At 54.1% G+C, this 10,239-nt stretch overlaps 1 protein-coding gene across 4 annotated transcripts in view; it reads left to right on the forward strand.

Moving 5' to 3' along the window:
• PPP2R2B (protein phosphatase 2 regulatory subunit Bbeta) overlaps nt 1-9,918 on the forward strand; it is a 115,838-nt gene extending 105,920 nt beyond the window's left edge. For 3 of the 4 annotated variants that reach the window (XM_075164437.1, XM_075164434.1, XM_075164436.1), the window contains 3 exons: nt 6,185-6,354; nt 6,881-6,972; nt 7,808-9,211. In XM_075164437.1, the coding sequence (XP_075020538.1) occupies nt 6,185-6,354; nt 6,881-6,972; nt 7,808-8,087 (542 nt within the window). In that variant the 3' untranslated portion in view covers nt 8,088-9,211. Of the gene's footprint in view, nt 1-6,184; nt 6,355-6,880; nt 6,973-7,807 lie in introns of all 4 variants that reach the window. The other variant, XM_075164435.1, reaches the window with a different exon arrangement.
• Nucleotides 9,919-10,239: the final 321 nt, after the last annotated feature.

Consider the following 10,239-nt stretch of genomic DNA (forward strand, 5'->3'; position numbering starts at 1 on the left):
TGGAGACATTTAATAACTGTCAATATTTAATAAAAATGCAGAAGATAGCACTGCATATCCCAGTCGTGTTTATTTAGATAGATGCAGTTTGCTGCTTGGGGCCAGCTTTTACTTATGTGCTTCTCTTACTAAATTTTGTTTGCCCATTTTATTTGAGGCTCCTGCCATCTGTGACATTGTGCGTGTTATCTCCAGCCATGTAGCTGGCTTAAGAGACAACAGCAGCTTCCATACAGAAATGCCGGCTCCGCAGGGATGTGAAGTGTGGTACAACACTAAGAGGGGCAGTGGTCCTGCGCGGGGATACCTACCCGGGCACACCATGCACAAGGAAATCGCGTGCATTGTCCGAAGCACCATGGGAAGCCAAAGGGGCGATCGGGATTCCTGGAGCAGCTGGTAATGCCGGCAAAAGTAATCCTGTTTGAAAAGCATATGGGAAAGTGAGGAAAAACCCAATTGCGGGTTACTACAGTTATTTCCCCATAGCAAAATGCGTTGGGCTTTCCACTTCTTTTTTAAGTAGCCACCTGTGATTGTTCCTACCAAACTCCTGAAACAAAAGGCTCAAAGTACAGCCCGTTTCCCAAAGGGGGACCTTTGCCTTCTTGTCTCTTCACTGCTGGCTGTCTTACAGCAACACTACCAAACATTTCTTCTTTGCTGAAAACAGTTTCAGCTTTGGTTAGAAATAAGAAGCACACAAAGCTGCTTTGGTAAGGTAACCGAGAGCTTACGGATTTTACCCTCTGATATTGCAGACGTATTTCTAAAACAAGCCCCCCACTCCTTGTATTTGGGCAGGCACTGCTGCCTTTTGGGGAAGCCCTGGTGAGGAAGACCCAGCCAGACTCGGCATCGCTGCTGCTTTCCAAGGACGTGGTGGAAAGGCCACCGGTCTCCCTGAGGAGCAGGATTGCCCCGTGGGCTGTGCAGCCCTTCTTGGCCATCTCTGGGTTTTGTTTGGTCTGCGTCCCCACGGAGAGGGTGCTGATGAAGGCTGCTCAGGAAGGAGGGCTAGCAGAGGGAGCCGGCATGGGGAGAGCAGTGTCGGAGGAAAATAGGTTTGTTGTGTAACAGAGAATTAGTGCTCAGAAATCCTTTCCGTGAGCTCAGCAGCCCAGATCTGCACATGCAGCAGGAGCAAAGCCACACAAAAGCCTTCAGCCTGGAAGCAAAAATAGCTCCTACGAGCCCCTGCCCTGCCCAGCCGCGTGCTTTGGTTCTCAGATCCGCTCCGCTCCGCCGTCGGGGACTGGGTGGCACTGCCTGTGTGCTGTGACCCCAGTCCTGGCAGAGCCCCCCTGCTCCCAGCGCCAGGACTGGGGAGGGTCCGGGAATGCCGCAGAGGAGCGGACGGCTGTGGCCCTGCTGCCCGGTGGCCGTGGGGACAGTGCTGGCAGGGTCTGGGGATGGCAGGGTCCAGCCACCCTGTAGACAGCAGCTTCCCCCCGTCCTGCCTTGGGGCTGCCAGGGCCCATGTTGGGCTTAGAGCGTGCTGCCAAAACTGCTTCGTTAATCTGTACCTCAACCGTGAAGAAGACGAACACGTTTTGTTGCCTTGCTACAGATAGGAAGAATGAGGCAGAAAAGCAAATCACTCAAGTTCACGGGGGCAATTGGCACCAGACTAGTAATTCCTGCTCCTTAGCCTGTGGTTGCAAGGCTCCTGCACCTCTGGGCTGAGAACAGATTGCAGAGTTGATTTTTCTGATATAAAGCAAAGCTCAGTTCTCTGCTTGTGCTAGCTTAGCTTTTCCTCAGTGACGATCATGATTAATTTTGGTTTTAGGTGAACTATCGGTGGAGTTTTGACTTCTTATTTGAAGCAAGAGAAGAAACAGAGGGTTACTGTATTTGCCTATGCAAGTGCTGCTCCACTGTGCTTCCAGGTTTCCATGGGGGCCCTGTTTATTACCAGATTAATTGGAGCCTCAGCTGAAATCCAGAGGGGTCAGATGCCTTGCCCGGGGCTTACGCACTAAGTGGCTCCATTGCTTTTAGTATGCAGGACAGATGGGCCACCTGGCACACGAATGGCATGCAGCCCCTGGGCCAGCGTCCTCCTTGCTCCCTGACCCACAGGCGCTGCCCGAGGGTGGGCATCGTGCAGGGTGTGCGAGGGAGTGCGAGGGAGCTCACGGCGCAGGCAGCACGCAGGAGGCAGCGGACGCGAGCCAGAGCCCAGCAGAGATGGCGACATGGCTTTGCCCATGCCAGTGTGTTGGCAGAGGAGATTCGTCTTGTACAGGTTAATACAGACCCATGCTGGAACACAGCCGCCAGTTAAAACCACAGCGTGCTTTCTGGTGGCCAGTCTCAGTAACACCCCAAAAGCTCAGCAGGGAATAACTATCGTGTAGGACTCGCCTGCTCAAGCAGAGCTCAGATTGATTGATCCGAAGTCCTTTTATCTGACAAGTTGCTTAATGCAGCTGGTCATCTGGTGCAACCTGAAACTCAGGATGCACAAAAGGGGGGGAGAGGAGGAGGAGGAGGAGAAGAGAGAGGGGGGCTGGGCTCTGCTAGCCGTATCTTTCCAAAGAGAGGGAGTACAGGGGTAAAATAGCCACATCTGGACTAAATTAACTTCTCCGACCTAGGTGTCTGGGTTTGGGGAGATGCTCCCAGTGCTGCTGTTGTCTGCAGTGTGCTGCAGCTGGGCAGAAGGCTTTTCCCGCAGCAGCTGCCTGCCCTGACTTGAGATGCCCACGTCCCGCCGGGTGATGGTCTGGCCTTGCCGGGAGGTGACTCTGCTGCTTGGCTTGCGGGTGTCTCTAAATGCCTGGAGAGGCTTGGCCTCACCCCTGGAAATCACCTTTGCTAGCTCAGAGGACAGGCTCTGAGCCACGTATCCGGGGCTGCCGCATGCTGTTGGCACAGGCAGGGATGAAACTAAAGAGTGCCGACTCTGCAAAGCCAAACCAGGCTCCAGCAAAACACGCTCGCTCCCATGTTCCTGCCAACAGTGTGTTCTCTTTACCTATTTTTTCGGCTAAGTCTTTTATAGAGGAAAAAGGTTATATAAGTAGAGAACAGAGATCTGATTCCCGTTAGAAAACTCACTTCTTTGTGTAGACAAAGCCAGTCCTGCGCAGCACTGGGAATCTGCGGGGTGAGCTGAGCTGAGCTGAGCTGAGCTCACATTGTCCCAGGTTTCAGCTGGAGCAGAGCTGAGCTGGTAGTGTCGCCCCCAGAAACTAATCATCTCCTTCCTCCAGCTCCTCGCAGGAGCTAACGATGTCTTGCTATACAGAATAATAGGTCTGGCAAGGCCTCAAGCTAAGAATTAACTCGTTGGTTGTGCAAAATCTCCAGGGGAGTGAAGAACAAGCCTCTTGTGCCACCCTGAGCTCATTTGGCAAAGCAGGAAACCTCTTCGCCTTTGCAACGCTCTGCTGTCTTCATCTGAAATCAAAACTTCCACCTGGTGAATCATTCGCTTCTAACGGGGCGGGTGTTGGGGCCGAGCTGAGAGGTGACACTGAGCCCAGAGAGGGACCCGAGTGACAGCCACGGCCCCAACCTGGGCTTGGTGACGGGGCAGTGCAGCTTTGCCGAGCTTTCAGTTTTCCAGTCTGCATTGCTAATTGTCATGATTAGAGTTTAAATGAGGAGTGAGAAAGAAAAGACAGTACTTGAATTGGTGTTAAATGTATTGATGAGCAGTTAAATTTATTGATGAGTGAAAAAACCCCATTTGCTTTGAAGCTGCCCCGACAGAGGGTCCCTCTGGCCGAGGGGTGCTCCAGCGCAGGGCGAGTGCGGAGGCAGCAGCTCGGGGAGGTTGTCTCCAGAATGTCCTTTGAACGATTGCTCTCGGCGTTGGTAGGTCTGGTTTTTGCTTCCCAGTATCAGAGCCGTAGTACGGCGGGCAAGGAGACTGGCGTAGGGAAAATGCAGTTAATCCGTACCAGACTTCACCTCTCAGCTGCTCTGAATTTTAAAAAGTCGATGGCTCTTCTGCGCTGGACTGCGTACAGGACTGGATCCTGTGCCGGACTCTGTTGTGCACGGCTGGATCCTGCACTGGCCTCGGCGCATGGCTGGATCCTGCCTTCTCGCCCTGTGCACAAGTTCCTTGGCACAGAGGAGGTGCTGCACGGGACCCCCTTGCTCTCCCACTGGGCAGGGGCTGATGCCTCAACCCTGCCCCAGCCCCTTCCTGGGCATCGCTGCAGCCCGCGCTGCTCTTTGGTGTCGGCTCCCCCACGGGCACGAGGGGACGGAAGAGCCCTCGCTCCGCTGCTGCTTGGGCAGGACCCGGAGGATGGGGAGTCGCGGGAGGAGGGAGCAGCAGGGTGCTGGCAGGGAGCGGAGCAAATGTGACACCGTGCCAGCGGGAACGCTCCCTGCAGCTGTGCCAGAGGGATGCGGGACCTGGTGTCGGAGAGCTGTTCCCAGCCCGCTTCGTTCCGCTGACGTCTCACCCTCGCTGACTTGTCTCAGTGCTGCCTCAGCTCTTGGGTTCATTCTCTGAGGCCTTCCCTGTTTGATAGTTGGTCTGCAATTTAACATTTTCTACTTCTACAGTATCAGCAACAATTTCCTCTTGCCCCTGCACTGAAAACTGAACACCTCCAGCCTTGACATAGCTCGCATACACGCATCCCTGGCGGAAACGATGCAGCCATTAAAACGAGCCTCACGAAGCCGGCCGACCTGGTGCGAGCAAACCTGTGATGATTACAGCGAAGACAAGTCATGGCATTCAGATGCTCTCCACAGACTGCCTCAGATCTTTATTTTCTCTCGTTGCCATCGCTTTTCTTATTTAAAAAACCTGACATGTCATCAGATTTCCTGCTGGTGATTAAAGGACCCAGAGCTGGGTCCTGCTGTGGGCAATGCCATTTCTGATTTGTAGAGAGATCATTTATACTGGCACTTCAGGCATTTTTTCCGCCGTACTCAGGAGTTCAGGCGTTGGTACCGCAGGGCTCAGCGAGGCGATGATAAACCCGAGCAGACGCCGGTGCTCGGTGCGGCATTGCGCAGGGCACGCTGCCTCCGGGGCGCGGAGCGGCCAGGCCGGCTGCTGGCACATCCCCTGCTCTGGCCACCGGTGGGTTGGAGCCAACAGCCGCCGCGGCGGAGGGTTTGTAGCGGAGCTTCCGTGCTGGGGACGAGGGTCGGACAAACGTGGCTGGCAACTGGATTTTTCTCCAGTAAAGTGAAGCGGTGTGAGCTTCTTTACTGAAAGAGTGGTCAGGCCTTGGAACAGGCTGCCCAGGGAAGTGGTGGAGTCACCATCCCTGGAAGTATTTAAAAGACGTGTAGATGAGGCCCTTAGGGACATGGTGTAGTGGGCATGGTGTGTTGGGTTGACGGTTGGACACGATGATCTTAGAGGTCTTTTCCAACCTGTATGATTCTATGATTCTATGATTCTCCATGTTACCCAGCAGTACCCTTTAATGCTGCACTGGAGGGCGGTCTGTAGAGGTGGAAAGAGGATGTTCCTGCATCAGCTGCATCTCTGTGATGTTTTCTTAAAGCCGTACTTGCACAGCTGACGTTACTTTGAAATCAAATCTGTAAATACATTTAATTTGGAACTTCATCGGTCTCCTTTAAACTGTTCAAACTGATTTATTCAAAGACTGATCAGATTAAATCTGTAGGTTGCAGTGGCTATAAAATATTTACATTGACTTTCAGTTACGCTGCACATTGATTTCTAGAGAGCAGAAGTGACATGCAAGGCTCTAAATCTTCTGGGCTTCTGTGGTGCTGTTGATAGATTGGTCTCCGATGATCCTTCTTGCTTATTGCACACATTAAAAACAAAGGAGCTTCTGCTGTGCCAAGTAAAGTCCATAAAATATGGGCATTTGTCCGGTCTAGGCCAAACCCAGAAGTGGGAGCATTCGCCCAGCCCACTGTGGTGACGTCCCGCGGGCACACGGGTGCCTCTGCTGGGTGGAGCGGGGCGGGCGGCTCCGGGGCCGGAGGGCATTTGGGCATTGGCGGTGGCTGCCCCGGGACGCCGGCTCGGTGCCGTCTGTAGGTCTCCACAGCCAAACCGGAGCCTCCTTTGCCACGAGGCAGCGTGGCTCTGGGGGTGCCCCCTCCCCTCCCAGGAGCATCCTGCGGTGCTAGGGCAGGGTGGCAGGTCTCTGGCCTGGGGACGGGGAGCTCCTGCCTCGGCTGATGCCGGGCCTTGTCCTTTCCTCTTCCACAGTTTTCGAAGAGCCTGAAGACCCAAGTAACCGGTCGTTTTTTTCTGAGATCATCTCCTCAATCTCCGATGTCAAATTCAGCCACAGTGGGAGGTATATCATGACCCGGGACTATCTCACCGTCAAGGTGTGGGACCTGAACATGGAGAACCGGCCCATCGAGACCTACCAGGTGAGTGTGGCACGGCCGGGCACCTGCAGCGGTCGGGCACCCGCAGTTCTCCTGCCCGAGCCGCACTCCCAGGCCAGTGGCAGGGGGAATGGGTACAAAGCTGATGGACGGGAGCATTGTGCCGTTAAATCATGGAAAGCAAACAAAGAACTGTTAAATGTGGGCTTGAGTGGCCTGGTGAATTGTAACCCACATCCCCAGGTGGGTGCTGGCGGCCAGGAGGGCCATGTGGGAGGCAAGCGTCGGGGCAGAGCAGCGGTCCTTGCCACCCTCTGCCCTGGCGCTGCCCGGTGCTGCCCAAGCCATACGTGAAGCGGTGCTGGTGCTGCTTCTTACAGTGGAAGGGTGGCCATGGCCAAGGGCACGCGATAACGGGCTGTGCCCAACGCTGCCTGGCTCGGCTGCGGAGAGCGCGGGGCTGGGCCGGGTCCTTCAGCCCCCGGCAAGCCCTGGGCTGGCGTTTGCCGGCCACTGGGCTGTGCCAGTCGGTGCGGGGCCCTCACACCCCGTCCCTCCCTGCCGACAGGTTCACGACTACCTGCGGAGCAAGCTCTGCTCGCTCTACGAGAACGACTGCATCTTCGACAAGTTCGAGTGCGTCTGGAACGGGTCCGACAGGTGAGGGGTTCGGCGGCGCGGCTCCACCCCAGCACCCAGCCCTGCGGGTGCCGAGTTCGGCCCAGAGGGTGCACGCTTTGGGATGGCCCAGTGGCTCCCGCGTCGCCCTGCGGTCCCTTCGGCTGGGTGCAGGGTCTGGAGAGTTTTCCTGGGGGTACAACAGGGATCACCTAAACCCGCAGCGCCATACCCAAGTGCTGCTGAGGGTGTCTGATGGGGGCCTGGCTCTCTCTTGAACGGATTCGGTTCTTGTCTCCATTCCGCCCGCACCTGGAGGTGCCTTTGGCTGCATTTGGCTCCAGATTGCCAGAATCTGGGGATGACAACGCATAAATCACACTGAACCAGGTGGCAGACAGCATACAAGACCAGTTGACCTGGCAGTTTTGCCACATTTTTTTCTCTGAACCATCAGAGCGAGTTAACAAGGCACAACTGGGCCTGAAGCCCAAATTCCAAATCTAATCCAAATCTCATTATGCCTCTGGATATTCAGTCTGCCTCTAGTCACGAGGCAGTTTGCCTCTAAAAAGGTGTGAAAATCATTCGGTTCAGGTCAGCTAAATCTTTGCCATAAAGACTGATCGCCGTTGTTATCCTGATCTCCATTATTGCCTCCCCCATGTACGTTCCCTGGGTTAAGGAGGAGAAGGACATGGGGATGCGGCTTCACTGGCTGAGCCTGAGCCTTTTGGTGCAGGACGGGGCACGAGCTCCCTGCTTGTGCCCCCACGTCCTGTGGGGTCTGTGCTGGGCAGATCGGGGGTACCACAGCCGGGTGGGCAGCAGGGGCCGGGGCCGCGCGCGGTGACCCATCCTTCCTCCCTCCTCGCAGCGTCATCATGACCGGCTCCTACAACAACTTCTTCCGCATGTTCGACCGCAACACCAAGCGCGACGTGACGCTGGAGGCCTCGCGGGAGAACAGCAAACCCCGCGCCATCCTCAAGCCCCGCAAGGTCTGCGTGGGCGGCAAGCGGAGGAAAGACGAAATTAGCGTGGACAGTCTGGACTTTAGCAAAAAGATCCTGCACACAGCTTGGCACCCCTCCGAGAATATCATTGCCGTGGCAGCAACAAATAACCTGTATATATTCCAGGACAAGGTTAACTAGGAGGACAAGTTGTTCTTTAGGAATCTCATGTACTGAATACTAGTAAACACAAGATTTCAAATGTTTCTTTTCTTTCTTTCTTTTTTTTTTCCTTTTCCTTCCTATTCCTTTGTTCAGTTATGGCTCTGCGGACAGCGGTTGTGCAGAGGCGAGCGCTCCTGCCCCCCCCCGGCGCCTGGGGCAGCGGGGCACACCCCCAGCAGACACCAGATTTCTCTTTATTTGCGTGTTGAGAGCTAAGACGTAACGTGGGGTGGTGTTAGGCTTTGCTATCCCGGTGTCCCCAGACAGTGTAGCTGTCTGCCGCTGTGCGAGTGTGGGCTGTCAGCAGTCGGCTGGGGAGGAGAAGGGGAGGGGGCGCACGCTGTGTGCCCTTGGGGGGTTTTAGTTACAGCAGTCCCGCTCCGATTGTTTTAAACTTGATCCTAGAAATATTCCACCTGTTATGTTGCAAGATCAGAACGTCGTCCCCTTTGCCATTTTTCACATTTGTCTTTTTATTATTATTACTCTGTGTTTTTACCAACAGAGACAGCAAAACCAAACGTAAAATGGAAAAGTTCAGATTTGCAATGGACAAGCTTAAAGGGGGGGGATCTGCTGCGCACCGAGATGTGTCCGCTCTAGCCAGGCTGCTACCTTCACCCCCACCCCACAGAAACTCTCCTGAGGATTTGGCTTTGTAGATACTGTGGTGCCTTTTTTGGTATATGAAATACCTTTATAAATGATGCTTCCAAACTGCATTGACTGCAAACCAAATTGAACCTGGGCTTTTCTTCTGCGTTTCTTGTCTTTTGCTTTGGTCATTTTTACTTGTTCTCTTGTGAGCTCTTGCATGTTGTGACTGTCTCGCTCTCTCTCTTTTTAAATTTATTTATTTATTTATTTGATTTTTTAAAAGATAAAGTATAAGTTGCTAATTTATGACCTTCTAAAAAAAGAATCCAACCGTATATTGCTGTTAGCACCTGACTGCTTCAGAGGGAGGCTGTCTGTGGTCCTACATTATAATAATAATGATAATAATAATAAAAACAATAACTCTTCCTCTTTGCATGGCAAGGCTGCCCCCTTCTACTCTAAAGGTTGTTCAGGTCAATCTTTTACTTGAGCAACTGTTCAATAAAAAAAAAAACAACTACTGAATTTTCAGCCAATCTGAAAACTGCTCCTGCAACAAAAAGCAAATGAGTAAACAAAGTCAATTAAAAAACTCAAAGCTGTCACTTCAGAAGTGGCTCCGTAAGGGTGACCCCGCTGTGCATCCGTTAGGCAGGGGCAGTGGGCATCCCACCAGCGCCTGCATCCTTGCAGGGACGTTCACTCGACTCCCTGCGAGGCACCGCGAGGATTCCCAGCGTGTCCCGCAACGGCCTCCCAGCTCTTACCCCCGACAAGGGAGACGAACTGCCGCTTACTCGAGGACCGCAGGGCCCACGTGGAAAACCAGGAGCTGCGCAGCGGCAGGGACCCCCGGCTGTGCCCCGGGCCAGGGGAAGCCGCTGTCCCGGCCCCTGGGACGGAGCCTCGGGGTGCTGAGCTGCTGCGATGCCCCGTCCCCGCCTCGCGCGCCTGCGCAGGGCAGCAGCGGGGAGAGCTTCCGCCTTCGGAGGAGTGATCACAAGGGAAAATAACCAAAGTGCACTGGCTTATAAATTTATTACAAGTGATGGCTTTCAGGAGTAACTTTTTTTTTAAAAAATGAAATGGTAAAAAAAAATAGCAAGAGTAAATGAACCATTTTTAAAAAAAAAAAAAAATGTTCTTTTTTGGTTCCTGTAAAGAAAGCCTGCACTCTGGTATCAGAAGTAAAGTTGTCCCAAATGTGTCTCTGTGTGGAGTCGCTGCTTGTTGTGCCTCTCGCGTGCTGGGTGAGGGTAGCGCTGTGGCACCCGGATGGCATCTGAAGAAGGTCCCTGGTCAGAGGTTGGCTGCCAGGTCTGTGCTGATGAGGTGTCCCAGAGAGCCCAGGGATTCTGCAGCCCTGCTGAGGCACGGGACATCGGGGCAGTGGATAATTTGGAGACTGGTGAGTGGGAATACAGCCTCCCCCTCCAGCGGGGCGCACCGTGGCGAGGGTCGATCCTTGGGTGCAGGGGGCCGTGGTGGGGCCGAGCAAACGTCCCGCCGGTCCTGCGTCCACCGCTGG

The sequence above is a fragment of the Calonectris borealis genome, chromosome 15 (assembly GCF_964195595.1).
Source record: "Calonectris borealis chromosome 15, bCalBor7.hap1.2, whole genome shotgun sequence".
Lineage (NCBI taxonomy): Eukaryota > Metazoa > Chordata > Aves > Procellariiformes > Procellariidae > Calonectris > Calonectris borealis.